At 46.3% G+C, this 16,737-nt stretch overlaps 2 protein-coding genes and 1 long non-coding RNA gene across 8 annotated transcripts in view; 2 read left to right on the top strand and 1 right to left on the bottom strand.

Annotated features, from left to right (window-relative positions):
* The window catches only part of SKAP1 (src kinase associated phosphoprotein 1), a 337,471-nt gene that overhangs the window by 290,948 nt on the left and 29,786 nt on the right, over nucleotides 1–16,737 (top strand). Inside the window, exon 14 of one of the 6 annotated variants that reach the window (XR_003709296.2) lies at nucleotides 285–406. The exons of the other annotated variants lie outside the window; for them this stretch is intronic. The gene's annotated coding sequence lies outside the window, so the exon portion shown is untranslated. The remainder of the gene's footprint in view (nucleotides 1–284; nucleotides 407–16,737) is intronic. 6 annotated transcript variants of the gene reach the window in all.
* SNX11 (sorting nexin 11) overlaps nucleotides 7,797–16,737 on the bottom strand; it is a 33,960-nt gene continuing 25,019 nt past the window's right edge. The window contains exon 5 of the mRNA XM_077917346.1: nucleotides 7,797–9,572. Coding sequence (XP_077773472.1) covers nucleotides 9,551–9,572 — 22 coding nt within the window. The 3' untranslated portion in view covers nucleotides 7,797–9,550. The remainder of the gene's footprint in view (nucleotides 9,573–16,737) is intronic.
* LOC144325129 (uncharacterized) lies at nucleotides 14,461–15,310 on the top strand. Its single transcript, XR_013390426.1, has 2 exons — nucleotides 14,461–14,559; nucleotides 15,089–15,310. It is a non-coding gene; the product is annotated as an uncharacterized LOC144325129 (long non-coding RNA).

The following is a 16,737-nucleotide window of genomic DNA, read 5'->3' as shown; positions in this document are numbered from 1 at the left end:
CGCACGGTCTTCCACCTAGTTACTGTCCAGTCCCAGATCCATGTGGCTTGAGAGTTGGGGCTTTATTGGATTTGACCATTCCCTTGGTCTAGAAATAAATACGCATGCACTGAAAGCAAGACAAATAAAACTTATTGCTTTTCCACTCTTGTTAGGAGACTGGATAACTTCCACAAGATCGGTCCATTAAAAATTCCCACTCAAGAGTTCACATCCTCGCAATGGACTAAAAATATACTGGCCTGCACCCTAAAAGATTGTTCTGTCTATTCTGTGAATTTCAGCATGATTTCTGAAAGTCATCTTGATTGTTTCCTGCATATGCCAAAAAGATACACAGGAGGTGCCCACGTTGTACATAGAAGTTCTCTGCTTTTTTCCATGACCATACTCATGTCTCTGAAAGGTGGAGGAAATCCATCTTTTTACTGAAGTTTGTTACTGGGTTGTAGGAAATGCCGTTCAGTGTATTTCCAGTCTATATCAATTTAGTATGTCAATACATAACTATTCTGCATCAATCAGCTGTTGCTGTTTTTAAATGCATGAAAATTGCATTATTTTAAACACATTTTTGTATGCATTTTACTGCATAATGTATTTTATTGTGTGTATTCCACCCTAACACATGCATTTTTGTACAAACTTTTAACTGCAATATGCATTTTTATATATGCATTGTGTTAGGGGGTTTTTTGAGCCAAAAACTACCTTACAAAATTCGGAGAAGTGCCAAAACTGAAGGATAGCTGCATTCTGATCTGTGTTTTATTCTGGAGAGCACTCCTGTCTGGTGTGTTGTATAAACTCACAAAGAAATCCTAATCAGATGAGAAGCTCTATATACTCCTGGTGTGGCATGGGAGCAGCCACAGAGGTAGCAGCAACCGGGACGATCTAAGTGGCATGCGCAGCAGCCCAGCTGCTTTTGTACTTTAGTAACCCAGTCCATGGAAGTATGGAATATCAGATGACTGTGGATGTTCTATGGGATCTGAGGTTGAAAAATGGACAGTGTGCAAGCTCTGAGCCTCACTGTAAAATAATGCAGGAGATCACACATGCATTACAGTGGTACCTTGGTTTAAGAACAGCTTAGTTTATGAACAACTTGGATTAAGAACGCTGCAAACCCAGAAGTAGGTGTTTTGGTTTGTGAACTTTGCCTTGGAATAAGAACATGTTCTGCTTCCTGTTGAGTGTGTTCCATTTGTAAATTGAGTCCGCCACTGTTATGGGAAAGCACTCCTTGGTTTAAGAACACTTTGGCTTAAAAACAGACTTGTGGAACGGATTAAGTTCATAAACCAAGGTACCACTGTACTGTGCTGCTGGACGAATGCTGTTGTGTCCTAAACAATCAGCCTATGCATACCCAGTGTAGCAGACCTTGTGCTGGTTTGGCACATGGGCACCTATGAGGCTTATATTGGTCTGGTGGCTTACATGAGCAAGTTGCTCCAGTAGTGGCTGCCCTAGACAGCTATGGGGCCACGGATCTCCAAATCTCAGAATGACAAACAAAGTGATTTTCTTCATATACTTAATGGGACCTGCCAAACCAGTTCATCATAGGCATCCCCACTGAAGCTCATAGGACAGACAGTTGCCCCATGGCCTGAAATTGGGAAACTGATTAGAGCTGGACTCTTAGGGAATAATGTTTCCCTCTGTTTCAACCAGCTTTCTTTAAAAGCAACCATACTCATGCCAGCTGCCTGATGTCTTTATTTGGGGTGTGTTTCCCCCCACCCCCTGCCTCTTTGCAAAGGGCACGAGCAAGAGTAATCCCTGGAAATTAGTATAAAATGAAATAAAAAAATCTCAAGTAACAAATGCCCTGTTACCCCTGCTTCCCCCCCTCCCTCCACACACACACACCCTGGAACATCCCCCCTCCCTCCCTGGTGCACTTTCGATGAACCTGTGAAATTGTAGCAATGGCCCTTGAAGTGCAGTGGGGGGAATGATTTAGGAGAATATTAAAGGCAGTGTGGAGATTCAAAGGCGCCTCTCTCGGGGAGATGTGGAGAAATACGCAGCACAGATGGGCTGCACAGATTAAACATTTCCGTCACATTGTTTCCAAATTGTGTTGCGGTGCCTGAGGGTTGGCACTGCGGTCAGAGCGGCGCAGCGGAGTGGTAAGGAGCCGCCACGCTTTTATGGAATAAATATTAATATGGCAGCACCACGTGATTTTTGCGATCCCATTGGCTTGGGGTGATTATGGAGGGGGGAGGAAGAGGGTGAGAAATGCTGTAACCAAGCTATTGTCTCTGAACTTGGATGCTTTCCTTTTCTTTTTTTTTAATGGGGTGGGTGGAGGATAAATGGTATTAGGATTGTAAAGCACTTTGCAAACGTAAGAAGAACTAATATGTAATCATGGAATTCTTTTAACTGGGAAGGACCAGAAGGTCATCAAGTCTGTCACTCTCCCAAAGTGGGGGGGGGGGGTCTTATATCAGGAGCGCCCCAACCCCACCAGCTTAGATGTGGGGGTGCACACTGTCTTCAACATAATAAAAAACAGGGGGGCATCTAAGCTGGACACCCATTGTTATTTTTTAAAAATTCCCAAGGTAAGTAAAATAATACAAAGTGCTAGGACAAACCACCGATCCCAATCCAGCATACAAGTTTTTTTCAGTTGCACAAGGTTCTTCCTCCAAATAGAAGTTCAAGAAAAAGGGGGAAAGGGGGGGACCTCCTTGTTTTTAAATAATGCACTTGTCTGCAGGAAACAAAGGCAAATATACTAGCACTTTTACACTTTGGTAGGAGAGCAGAATTCTCTTAATTCAAGCATCATTACAAAAACATATGATTTTTTTAAAAATTGTTGATGCTGTTGGCTTTAAGGAATTTTGTGAAAAGCCGAACAAGTTGATAAAAAAGTGGTAAATTTGACAAGTTGATACCAAACTTTTTTTACCTTAAAGTTCATCAAGATTTAAGTCTTAAATTTTATTATGTTAAATTTCCCCCTCAACATTAGGATGCATTTCCTATGAAACACAATTCCTCTTACATTGGTGTATCTCACCTCTGAGATTACAACTAAGTGCCACAAGCCCCTATCAAGAGCATATTGAGGCATTAGGGTACCTGTATTTAGGTACCTAGGGACGTGGGTGGTGTAAACGGCGTTTCCGTGCGCTGCTCTGGTTTGCCAGAAGCGGCTTAGTCATGCTGGCCACATGACCCGGAAGCTGTACCCCGGATCCCTCGGCCAGTAAAGCGAGATGAGCGCCGCAACCCCAGAGTCGTCCGCGACTGGACCTAACGGTCAGGGGCTTTTGATAGCTTAAGAAAACAATCAAAGTCAGACATTATTGTGCACTCTTTCTCTTCCTTCCCATGAGCGAGTCCACCATCTTTTGATGCCTGATGTGGGAAATCTAACTGGCATGCCCTTGCACTCATAATAAAGAAGGGCATAACCCGTTGGGAAGCTGTCCTGTACATGCCTGATTGAAATGAATGGGAGCTGCCAAAACCAGGCATCTGAGGAAGGCTTACCTTATTACAAGACATCTCTGCTTCCAGTGTTCATCCCCAAATTGTCCTGCCTCCTCCTGGAAATTAACTGCACGCTTTTTTTGCCTCTATCCCATGAAGTTCCTTGTGGGAGTTTTGCAGCGTTCTGATTACATTAATAGCAAAGAAGTAATATGGGATGGTTGTGCATGTTGTGTAGATTTAATAATTCATACTAATTGTGATTTATGGGAAGAAACGTTTGAATACGTAAAGAACCAGCCTAGGAGGAGGAGTGGTGAATGTAAACACATGGAAAGAAAGAAAGGCAGCAAACCAGAATGTGGCTAAAGGTGTGGGCAGAGGATTTATGAAAGGCAATTGAAGTATGCCACCTTTACCAAGAGAGAAAAGGCTACTTGCCTGAGCTTTCGTATTTATTTATTTATTTATTTATTTTAATTTTGCATTTTGCGTTTTCTATTTTACATATACAAGCAAAATAAGAAGATAAACATGAAATCCCCTTTGACTTCCCTCCCTGCCCCATTGTCGATCTTAATATTATGATTTCCGCCTCTGCATCTCTTTCATAAATCCGTTCTTATAAATCCTCTATCATTCCATAGTTCAGATTTTTACCACAAGTTTTCTGTCATTCCTACCAAAGTGTGTAATTGTTTACAATAGTTTTTCAAGTAGATTGTAGACTTTCCCCATCCTTTATTAAAGTCCGCCTCTTCCTGGTTTCTAATTCTTCCTGTAAGTTTTGCCATCTGGGCATAGTTCATCAGTTTTATCTGCCACTTCCTTGGTCAGAGTTGTACCATCTTTCCATTTCTGGGCTAAGAGAGTCCAGGCAGCTGAATAGTTTCATCTGGTCCTTCGGAATCTCTGGACCTACAATACCTAAGAGAAAAGCTTCTGGTTTCTTAAGAAAAGTCATTTTCAACATTTTACCCCCAATTCATTACATATCATTTCCCAGAAGTCTTTTATCATCTTACATGACCACTACATGTGATACAAAGTTTTTCTTAGAAAACCCTTCTTTTTGTTCAACTTAAACACTTCATTAAGCTGGTGATATTGCAACCAGTGGCAGAGGAAGGGGGTGCGGTCATCCCAGGTGTCATCACTGAGGGGGGTGGTGACAAAATGAGTTTGTTTGTTTTTTAAAGGGCTCACAAAACTTTTTAGGAGTGGCGTGATGGCTTAGGCGCCTGCTGGTTCTGCGCTGCCTGAAATGGCAACATGGGACTTGCGTCTGCCTACTGCCTCTCCCTCAGCTACCCTACAGCTGAGGGGGAGGCAGCAGAGAGGCTCCAAGCGTCGGAGAGGCTCACCCCGCCCCCATGGGCAGATCACCCCACCCCCATTGGCACAGATCGCCCCGCCCCCTTTGGTGCGGATCACGCCGCCCCCCCAGCTTCAGGACACTCCCCCCGCACCAGGCAACCCGAGCGGCTAACTACACCACTGATTGCAACCAACCAGTTACTAATTCTCTTACATCTTTGAACCTCCTTAATTTTAAATCTTGATCTACTTCCGTTAATAATTCTTTATGTTTCCCAATCATTTCTCATATTCCTTTTTTTTCCCCAAGTGAGGAGAGCCACCATGGTGTTTTGTGTTCCAATAAATTTTTATATTTGTCCCATACTTCATACACCGGTTTCCTTATAACGTGATTCAGAAAAGCTTTATGTCATGCCACAAATAGGCATGCCAGCCAAATCTGTTATCATGTCTTTCAAGATCTAATATGGAACAGTTTTCCAGCGATATCCATTCCTTTAACCAGCAAAGATAAGACGCCTCAAAATATAATCTCAGATCTGGTAAGGAGAATTCACCTCTTTCCTTGGCATTTGTCCGTAATCTATACTTTATTCTTGTTTCTTCCCCTGCCAGATAAATCTAGTAATAGCTTTCTGCCATTCTTTAAAGCATCTTGTGTTGCTGATCACTGAGCTTTCTTATTAATTTGTTGCTTATTTATTTCATAAATTTATATCCCATGCCTTCAGCTACTGAGGTTCCCAGAGTGGCAAGGTGTTTTTAATGTTGTACACCACCCTTGGATTTTTTGATAAAGGGTGGTATATAAATTGTAGTAGTAGTAGTAGTAGTAGTAGTAGTAGTAGTAGTAGTAATACTGTTGTGACTTATGTCTACCATTCAGGTTATGACTTGGCTGTTGGTATCCATCAGTCCCAAAAGACAATGGAGTGTGCCTCCAGGGGTGAAATTGCTGTGTTAGCCTGGGCAGTGTGTATGGTGGTCCTGAGCTGCCAAGATGACAAGACCCTCCTCTCAGCCTTGCTGATGTGGTCCAAAGGAAAGCATAGCAATATGTTTGGCACCAGGTTGGCTGCAGGAGTTGCCAGGAGGAGTCATACAAAGTGCCACCCAACTGTCTTAGGGACTCCACTCTGGATTTGTGTAGGGTTTACTCCTTAGCCTTTTCTTCTCCTGAAGATATCCTGCAAGGCAACAAAGTTTTAGGATCAGAGTTCTCTTTCTCCTAGATGGGCTACCTTCCCAGATTGACGAGGTCCATCTGCCCCTCACTTCCCTCTACAGCATGTGCAGAAGCCACCTTCTTGACTGTTGGACCCACTATTGGTCTTATCCATTCAATTCCCCAGAGCCTGGCTTCGCATGAAGGGAACGTCCCTAACCACCGAGGGTTTGAGTCCCTTCAGCTACCCTCATCTGGTTTAGCTGGCTAGACAAAGCCATTCCCTGGCTCTGTCACATGCTGACAGCTTCTAGGAGCCACAGGTGGGAGCTGAGTGCAGGGTGGGGACCAAAGGTGGATAAATTACCCCATAAGGAGCACATCATGTCCCCCACCAGAAGCAGTACCCTCCCCTAATACTCCATACACTCCTGTTATGACGTTAATGTTATGACTAGATATAACATTAATGGTATGAATCATTGGGGGAATCTATGTGCCATCGAATTGTTTTTGTATCCATAGGGAAAGGTATGATCAGTGACACTTGTGCATGCCAACTGTCTAATCACAACTCTGATGTGAGGTGCCCATATTGAACTAAGCACTCTCCAGATATGTCCAGTGTTAGTTTATAGAACGTGTTTTGTCTGCCAGCACTTCACAACTGGTCTTCAGCACTTAGAAGTTAAAACAACTGAGTTCACTCTGAGATACAGGTGTTTGTGAGAAATAATCACATATAGTCAGAAATTAAGCACTCGTTCAAGCACCAATTAGAACAGGAATGCATCACCCATACAGCTGTTCAGAGGGAGGAACTTCAGACAATTCCACACAAGATGCAAATAACACATTCCTGGTCCATGGAATCAGGTAATGCCAGAAAACCAATCATGTCCCTCTACTTCCTTTAAAGCTCTCAGAGCTGCTGCATATCCATATTGTAGTCTATCAGGCACACTGGTCTGAAGGGAAAACACACTCCAGCAGAGCAGAGCCTTTAAGAGGTGTGACCTAGGAAAAGTCCCAAGGAACAGATAGAAAAGTCTGGAGGGTCTCATTAGGTCCCTTGGATTCCCAGTCTTCATTTGTCTGTGCTTATTGTTGAGAGGTTTCTCCTAATGTTTAACTGAAATCTACCATCTGTAATGTAAGCCCATTAGAACTAGTCCTGCCCACTGGGGCAGCAGAAAATAAGTACCCTGTTCTATAAGAGAGCCCTTCAGAGATTTGAAGTTTATTCTCATATTTGCCTTCAGTCTTCTCTTCACCTGGCTAATCACACCCAGTTCCCTCAACCTTTCATTGTACAACTTTTGCCCTCTTCTGAACCTATTCAAGTTTGTCTGCATCCTTTTTAAAAGTGTGGTGCCAATGGAAAACTGGGCTGAAACTAACAAAAGGAAATTCAATATAGATGAATTTTTAAAAAATCAAATGCACAAGGATAGTATGGGGGACATCTGGCTTGGCAGCATACAAAAAGGATTTCAGGATCTGGTCATTGACCATAATAATAAAGATTTGATTAGATCTCAGAATTATAATCAACCACAAGCTGAACATGGATCAGCAGTGTGAAGCTGCCAAAAAAAAAAAAGATAATACAGTTTTAGGCTGCATTAGTAGCACCATAGTTTCCAAGTCTTTTTAAAAAATCATTTTATTCTGCACTGGTCAGACTGTGACCAGTTATTGGTCAGTACTGTGACCAGTTATTCTGTAAAGGTGATTACTAGCCCCAATGGATATGTTCTGCCTTCACAGTCAGAGGCAGCAATGCTTCTGAATATCAGTTGCTGGAAACCACAGGAAGGAATAGTGTGCTTGTGCTCAGATTGATGAGAAACCATTGATGAGCATGCTTGATTTTTCCTGCTCTGGATCCACCTGATGGGATTATTGTATATCCTGCATTTAACCAGTTTGCTAACCAAATACAATGGGGAACTTTATCAAATGCTTTGCTGAAATAAAGATAAATTATGTCCACTACATTCCTACAATCCACTAAGCTTATAACCCAATTAAAATCACTTATCACTACATTGTTACACAGATGATTATAAACTGACTCCTTTTTCCTCTGTTCTAGTGTGTTCCAAGGTATCAAAGTCAGACTAGCCACTCTGTAATTTCCCAGATCTTCTCTCTCCCTTCCGCACCCCATCTCCACACTGTGAGGTTCCACACTCTTCTCCTCTTGGGAGTAGACAAAAGCAACTCCTTCCCTAGTTGCAGGAGTTCCTGATATCCTGGAGGAAATGGAAGGAAAGTACAAGCTCCTATGAAGAGATGGGGCCCCTTCCTGACCCCGATATCTAGGATTAAGAAGGCTAGACTTCCATAGCAGAGGCCACGTCATGACTTCCTGCCTGACCATGAGGCAACGTAGGCTGTCATCTCAGAAAATAGGTTTGGGGCACTAAAGAGACAGAGAGGTCTCATTCATAAAGCACTACCTACAGGGAAGTTTCTGTATGCAAGCCCCTTTGAAATGACGGGGGCGGGGCGGGAGCTGCACATGAGCACAGGAGAAATGTCTTGAGCTGTCACTGCAGCTTCCTGGGGGACATTCAGACCCTAGCACCTCTCTTTCATTCTCAAAAACTGGCCAATGTGCTCAGGTTTCTTCCTTTCCAGTGTTAAGCCCTAAATTTTGTTCTGAGCCAGCTTTCAGCCCTGGGCCAGTTTTTGAGGTAAACAGATGTCTGCAGCGACCCAATATAAAACCCTCCCATGTCAAGCGACCCTCCAATAATGCGTGACACAGCTCACCTATGAATTAGAGGCCTCCATTTTACTAACAATAATGTATGATGCTCCGGCACTAATAATGGGGCCAAGCAATCATATACCGATAAGCCTGTGATTGATTTTGGCTTTTCTCCTCGGGCATCCATCATCCCGCCATTGATCTTCTGTGAGCGACTGGGGCTGATTAACTACATCGCCAGAGTAGGATCGGGGTTGTTTACGAGGCGCTTGGACTGTAACTAGAGCTAAGTTGGGGTTGAGGAGTAAATATTGCTAGATCAGCGTTGGCAAGGTGGGGTGTGGAGCCAGCCTTTTGTTTTAGAACAGGTAATGTCTCACTATAGAGAAAAGAGTTTGCCTCCAAACCCCGAGGCTTAGTCAGGAGCCAGAATCTGTTTTCCGTGCCAAGCAGGGCCAGCCCATGACATTTTGGCACCTGAGGCAGACCCCAAAATAGCACCCCTTTCCCACTAGGGAAGAAGGGACGAGGGAAGATCTACATCAGGAACAAAGGTGTGAGGGGGAGATCAACATTGGGATCTGCTGCCCCAGTGGGCCGTCACTGCACCTTGCCTCATGTGTGGGCCGGCCCTGGTGCCAGGGCTCTGCTCTGGAGAAAACTAAGTACATGAAAAAAAGAGTGCCTCTGAGCATGTGTAGTGATTCTTTCCATTCATAGTGAGGGCAGAGCTGTACATGATGAGAAATACGGGGCTACCAGCAAAAGCAGAAGTTCTGTATTGAGTTCTCCCTGCTCCGTAACGTGTAGTAAAATGTAGCCAATTTCTTGATGTCGTGCTGCGTGTTTCCTCGTCATTGCTTCACATCAAATTCCTCACATCATGGAAGGATTTGCCACATCCTGGAAGGCAGGATATAAATAATTGCAATAAATCAATAGAGATAAATCACTGGTTGTCAGTGCCAAGGAAAAATGCAACATGATGATGGTATCAGAACATGCTGTTAGTTTTACTACAAGTTATGGAGGAGGAAGGGGAGAACTCAAAACCAGATTGCTGTTTTGGATAGCAACCCCATCTTGGATAGCAACATGTAGTTACTGTATGCTTTGAGTAACCACAGAATATCCAATGCATACACTTCTGGGACCGAAGGAAGGAATTCCTTTGAGTGTTTATTCCAGACACCTCTTGCGTCTAAAAATTAACCAACCTCTTTGGTGATTGACTAGGAATTTAGCCCAGCCTTCCTCCTCCCTGTCAATCTTATCTGTGGCCATATTGTAGTTTGCTGTTCCCGTCAACAGCTTAGTTCAGAGTTCTGCAAATTGTCTCACTTATTCCACTGTCAGTGCTGTTGGCAGCTCATGCAAGTGGGATGAATTTTGCAAGAGCTTAGCTCTAAATCCCAGAGCAACCATAATTAGGAGAATATAGATTCACATTTTTGGAAATAAATTGTAGCAAGGAGAACTTGCTTGAACAAACACACACACACACACACACACACACACACACACACACACACAAACACACTGAGTCAAATTCATTTTTGCTCTTAATTATTTGCAAATGACAACCTGTTTCAGTATTGCCTCGCTGACAAGCAGCCTGCAGGAAATGCTTACTTACAGAGATGCTGCACATGTAATGCACATGAGATCCTGAACAGTAATATTTAAAAATACTCACTAAATGCACTTCATCCATCATGAGTAGCAGTTGTGAAAGCTGCTGCCAGAATCAGAAGCATGCTCCTGCTATTTGTGGTTAGGGATACGCATTTGGTAAGGATCTTTTAAACATCACTCTTCCTGCATAAAGCATTTGCGACACATAAAGGGGCTTCTCCTTGTCTGCATGTGGGGTGTATATAACATCTAAAACTAGCCTTAAACAAGCAGCAGGTCTTACCTTGGTTTAGCTCAGCAGGTGAACATGTCATGTGCATGCAGAAAGTAACAAGTTTGTTCCAAGGCATAGGCATCTCCAGTTACAGAACCTCCCAGAGTAGGACTGGGAAGGACCTTTGCTAGAGAGCCGTCACCAGTCAGAGTACATTGCACTGGGTTTAATAGACCAAAGGTCTGATTTAGTATAAAGCACATTCATTATATTCCTATGACCACTGAGTAACTGCAACCAGCCGCTGCATCTGGGCTTACCGAGAAAGAACTCAGTGGGTGATAACTTCCCATTAGATTTGCACCCCAGTAATATACATGCACACATATTTTATACAGAAAGCGAAAGAGCGCTGCAGCCCTGAGGCTGTTTCTGCCTTGCCCCTCAAAGACGTATCAGTGGTCATCTTGGGTAGTTGCTGAGCTGTCATGCAGAACGCTCTACAAATAGGGAAACAGTGGGGATGGGGGCAGATGGAAATTAAAAGCGAGCGGCTCTGTAGCAGGGGTCTTCATTCTCTTTTCCGGCTTACGAGAGCTGCCTGCTGTTTCCTCCCAGTCTTACTCCCCCTACCCCCTGCCGCTACCTGCTTGCTAAGGCATTTTCTTGTGGCACGGTAGAGAGAGTCCAGACATCGAGACAGGAGGCATGCAAAGGACACCCGTGACGCTGTCGGAAAGCAGTAAAGCAGCCGCATGAGAAGGCTGAGAGTAGCCAAGAAATGTCCCCCTTGTTGCTTGTCGGCATCCTATTTTGGTTTATATGTCCTTTCCCATAGGTTTAGATATTGTTTTCCCATTAGTTGGTGTACATCAGCAACATAAATTCTTCTATGTCTGTGCATGTGCAATCCCTCCACGGACCCCCACGCCCAGGAAAGATTGATCCGCATGCAGCTGTTTCAGCTTTGCTGCTGACAAGAAATTTGGGAGCCAAGGGATGGGGAGAGAAATTTTGCATTTCATTTTTACTTCCTTTGCATATTTTTGCTTCATCTTTTTTCATCGTCAGGGATGCCACCCCTGCGCTAAGCTTATGTTCTGTTCTTGAGATCCTTTTACACATCTTGAATAACACACACACCTCTTTCAGTTCATGCAGTCAGCGCAGGTAAGGTGAAATCCTGTGATCCCATTCCCTAGGCCACAGTTCAGACTTCAAGCCAAGAACATTACGGATTTTCCTAATTTTTGATACTACACGCCTCCATTTGATTTCACTACTCAGCACACCAATTTTAGGCAGTCTTCAATGTACCTGTCTTTCATACCAGTACTCCTATGAATCAGGGGGTGCAGGACACCTGAAGCACATAACGTTTTAGCCAGGATATCCTTTTGTTGAGGCCTTTTACCCTGGGCCCAGGAGAGGGCCTGGGAATGAACTCCAAAATCCACTATCATTTTTGAAACTGAACTCTGCTTGGGATGCTGACCTCAAAGTTACAGTGCTTAGACATGTTACAGTGCTGAAACATGCCTGCAAAATAATTTTAAAAAGCCCCTATTAATGCTGGATTGCTGTAGGACAAACTCAGCATTCTTGCTGCCCTTGTTGGCATGAGTCAGGGGTGTCCCCTGCTAACTCTAAGCTACAGTGCACAGGTCCTGGAGCACACTCCGCCAGCTACCACAAAAGGAGGGTTAAGAGCCTGGACTCAGGATTGCTGGTGTGGCAGCCTCTCTTGAACTGAGCCACCTCAGACAGCTACCCTCCTCTGTCCTCATGGTCAAGCCTGCTCTGGATCAATGGATGTGTGCAGGTCCAGAGGGTCTAGCGTCTAGCACTCACTGGAATTTGTTTCAACATTTTCTGCTGAAGAAGTCATCCTCTCCATCACCCCATACAAAAAAATTCCCCCTCACTAAGCAAAGCCCAAACCTCCAGCATCAGCAGCTTATGGAGGGAAGCTGGCAAATTAGCACCTCCAGACGCAAGGCAGGGTTCACCTCGGGCCGGGGCTCTGCCAGTGCAACTTCCTCCATTTTAATAGTTTAATAAAAATTAGCATAATTAACGAACATCTGTATGATCCAGAGCGGTGCAATTTGGCACTCGGAAACGAGAGCTTAAACATTATTGCTGGGAGTTTAATGTTGTTTTAATTCTTTTTGGCACAGCACAGGGAAATAAAGCGCCCGGCGCCGATGGTTCTCGGCTTGTGCTCATTTGCATTCCATTCTTCCTTTTTTGATTATGAACAATCGCTGGCTCCCCAGCAATCCATCAAAGCCGAAATTGTTTTAAAATACCTCACAGTGCTCAGGCCAAGGCAGTGCTTGGAAGAAGGTGGGTCCGGTCTCAGTCTTCGCCTTTTACATCCATCTGGCACAGTCTCCCTTTCTCTGTTTTTTCCTGATGCCTAGGGCTTGTTCACACACACATCTACATCACTTCATTACTCTGTTCTTGGCTATTTTAGCAGAATGTGTGAACTGACTCTGGGCTGAAAAGCATTGTGCGTGAACTGACATCAGGTGATATGAAAGATGTTTGTGGTGATTAATCTATAATGGCTCATTCGCCATGCATGTCGCCATTAGATGCTGCGTAGTCAACAAGTGATTAACATACTTGTGTGAAACAACCCATACCCTTTTTACTGAAAGCTGCAACACTTGTCTGGAAACCCTTCAGCTTGCAGCGTCTTGCTCCTAACGTGTCCATGAGAGAGGTTATTCTAGAAAAGAAAGCACTCTGAAAGTGCTCAGAGGAACTCTTCTTTACTTTTGCTTCACATATCCCTGCAGCTATTTAAGGAGCAAAATGTAGGACATTCTGCCTCACCCAGTGTCCAGTGTCCAGTGGGCCAACAGCTGCTAGAATCATGTTTTCCACCACTAAGGGAAGGGCAAAGACTCTATGGCCCCACTCACTGGGGTTCTCCACAGCCAAAACAGAACTTCTGCCAGAACTTGCAGTTCTTCTGGGTGCTGTAGCAAAAGGCTCTGTAAGGACAAGTTTGCACAATGAACAGGGTTAAGTGGTAGATATTTTTCTGAACTGTTCCACTTCAAGCTGCAGGCTGAAGGATACAGTTTGAAGAATACAGTGGTACCCCGCAAGACGAACGCCTCGCAAGACGGAAAACCCGCTAGACGAAAGGGTTTTCCGTTTTGGAGGCGCTTCGCAAAACGAATTTCCCTATGGGCTTGCTTCGCAAGACGAAAGCCCATAGGGAAATCTCCGGGACAGCGGGGAAGCGCAGCGCGTCTTCCCCACTGTCCTCGGACCTCCTCCGAAGCCTGGCGGCGGGGCGGAGAGACCTCTTCCCGCCGCCAGGCTTCGGAAGGATGCTCCGAAGCTAAAGAAGCTAAAGCAGCCTGCCGCGACCCTCTCCCGGCTGGAGAGGTGACGCGCGCCTATGGCAGGAGCCTCCATAGCCGAGCGTCACCTCTCCAGCTGGGAGAGCGCGTGCGGGGCTAAAGCAGCCCCCCGCGACCCTCTCCCAGGTGACGCGGGCCTATGGCAGGAGCCTCCATAGGCGCGCGTCACCTATCCAGCCGGGAGAGCGCGCGCAGGGCTAAAGCAGCCCCCCGCGACCCTCTCCCAGGTGACGCGCGCCTATGTCAGGAGCCTCCATAGCCGAGCGTCACCTCTCCAACCGGGAGAGCGCGCGCGGGGCTAAAGAAACCCCCCGCGACCCTCTCCCGGCTGGAGATGTGACGCGCGCCTATGGCAGGAACCTCCATAGGCGCCCGTCACCTCTCCAGCCGGGAGAGCGCGCGCGGGGCTAAACCAGCCCCCCGCGACCCTCTCCCGGCTGGAGAAGTGACGCGCGCCTATGGCAGGAGCCTCCATAGGCGCCTGTCACCTCTCCAGCCGGGAGAGCGCGCGCGGGGCTAAACCAGCCCCCCGCGACCCTCTCCCAGCTGGAGAAGTGACGCGCGCCTATGGCAGGAACCTCCATAGGCGCCCGTCACCTCTCCAGCCGGGAGAGCGCGCGCGGGGCTAAACCAGCCCCCCGCGACCCTCTCCCAGGTGACGCGCGCCTATGGCAGGAGCCTCCATAGCCGAGCGTCACCTCTCCAGCTGGGAGAGCGCGCGCGCGTGGGGCTAAAGCAGCCCCCCGCGACCCTCTCCCAGGTGACGCGCGCCTATGGCAGGAGCCTCCATAGGTGCGCGTCACCTCTCCAACCGGGAGAGCGCGCGCGGGGCTAAAGAAACCCCCCGCGACCCTCTCCCGGCTGGAGATGTGACGCGCGCCTATGGCAGGAACCTCCATAGGCGCCCGTCACCTCTCCAGCCGGGAGAGCGCGCGGGGGGCTAAACCAGCCCCCCGCGACCCTCTCCCGGCTGGAGAAGTGACGCGCGCCTATGGCAGGAGCCTCCATAGGCGCCCGTCACCTCTCCAGCCGGGAGAGCGCGCGCGGGGCTAAAGCAGCCCCCCACGACCCTCTCCCAGGTGACGCGCGCCTATGGCAGGAGCCTCCATAGCCGAGCGTCACCTCTCCAGCCGGGAGAGCGCGCGCGGGGCTAAAGAAGCCATAGCCCCGCGACCCTCTCCCAGCTGGAGAAGTGACGCGTGACTATGGCAGCAGCCTCTGAAGGATGCACCGAAGCCTGGCGTGGGGGGGGGGCGGAGAGACCTTCTCCCCGCGCCAGCCTTCGGATGGCTGTCCTGAAGACTTGGGGTGGGAGAAGGGTTTTCCTTCCCACCGCCAACATTCAGAATGCTGTTCTGAATGTTGGCGGTGGGGAGGAAAAACCCTCCTCCCACGCAAGCCCCGGGAACAGAGGGAAAGCGCTGCGCGCCTTCCCCTCTGTTCCCGTACCTGTGCTGAAGGCTTGCGGTGGGGAGAAAAGCCCTTCTCCGCACCGCCAGCCTGGCAAGCGGTTTCCCTAGGAACGCATTAATTGATTTTCAATGCATTCCTATGGGAAACCGTGCTTCGCAAGACGAAAAACTCGCAAGAAGAAAAAACTTGCGGAACGAATTAATTTCGTCTTGCGAGGCACCACTGTATACAAAAACTAACACAACCCTTTCCCATTAGAAAACTGGTGCATCAGGCAGAAGCCTAATCCAAACCTTTATATGTACAGAGAATCTTATCTACAAACATTAATACTGTATTCTTAAGTGTTATGGTAAGTTAAAAGTAGTTTTATTTGGTGCAGCATTTGTGAAGGGAGAAATATAAAGTATTTGGGACTCTTGCTTTAATGCTGCTTTATTCCAACAGGTTTATTTTATATGTTAGACCCTTGACAGTTGTATTTTTATTGTTTTAATGCAATTGCTTATAACCTGTCTTTCTACGGTGTCCAAGGCAGCTAACCAAATTAAAAGTTTTTTTAAAAAAATTAAATGAGAAATAATAATTCATATTGCTATTTTAAATGCATGTACAGAAGTTTAGTGTCCCAATCAAGAGAAGTAATAGTCCTGCTCTTTTCAGACCACACCTGGAGTACTGCGCCCAGTTGTGGGCACCACAATTTAAGAAAGATATTAACAAGCTACATTGTGTGCAGAGGAAGGCAGCCAAGATTATCAGGGGTCTGGAAACCAAGCCTTATGAGGAAGGGTTGAGGGAATTGGGTATGTCTAACCTGGTAAAGAGGAAACCAGATGACCCTCTTCCAACTCTACAATTCTGTGATCCTGTGCTCATTGGACACAATCCATTAAGCCCTTTAACTTTTCTATCAACACCAAGTGACACTTAATGCTGAGTACAGTGGTACCTTGGGTTACATACACTTCAGGTTACATATGTTTCAGGTTACACACTCCGCTAACCCAGAAATAGTGCTTCAGGTTAAGAACTTTGCTTCAGGATAAGAACAGAAATTGGTCTCCGGTGTAGCGGCAGCAGCAGGAGGCCCCATTAGCTAAAGTGGTGCTTCAGGTTAAGAACAGTTTCAGGTTCAGAACGGACCTCCGGAACGAATTAAGTACTTAACCCGAGGTACCACTGTATGTTGCAATTTATCCCACCACTACCCAGAATGATGAGCACGTGTATGTTTTACAATCAGTGCAGTCTTGCTGTAACCTTTCAGGCTGCTTGTGTTTGTGGCTCCCATGTTGGATTAGATGGGCCATTGGGCTGACCCAGGAGGCCCTTACGTTCTTACGAGTTCTGTGGCAGAGGCAGGAGTCTAAGCCCATGACATCAAGGCCCTTCATCCAGCTATTTCTCTTAACGCTGT

This window comes from Podarcis muralis, chromosome 13, assembly GCF_964188315.1.
Source record: "Podarcis muralis chromosome 13, rPodMur119.hap1.1, whole genome shotgun sequence".
Classification (NCBI taxonomy): Eukaryota; Metazoa; Chordata; class Lepidosauria; order Squamata; family Lacertidae; genus Podarcis; species Podarcis muralis.
This window is presented reverse-complemented; position numbering and strand designations above follow the sequence as displayed.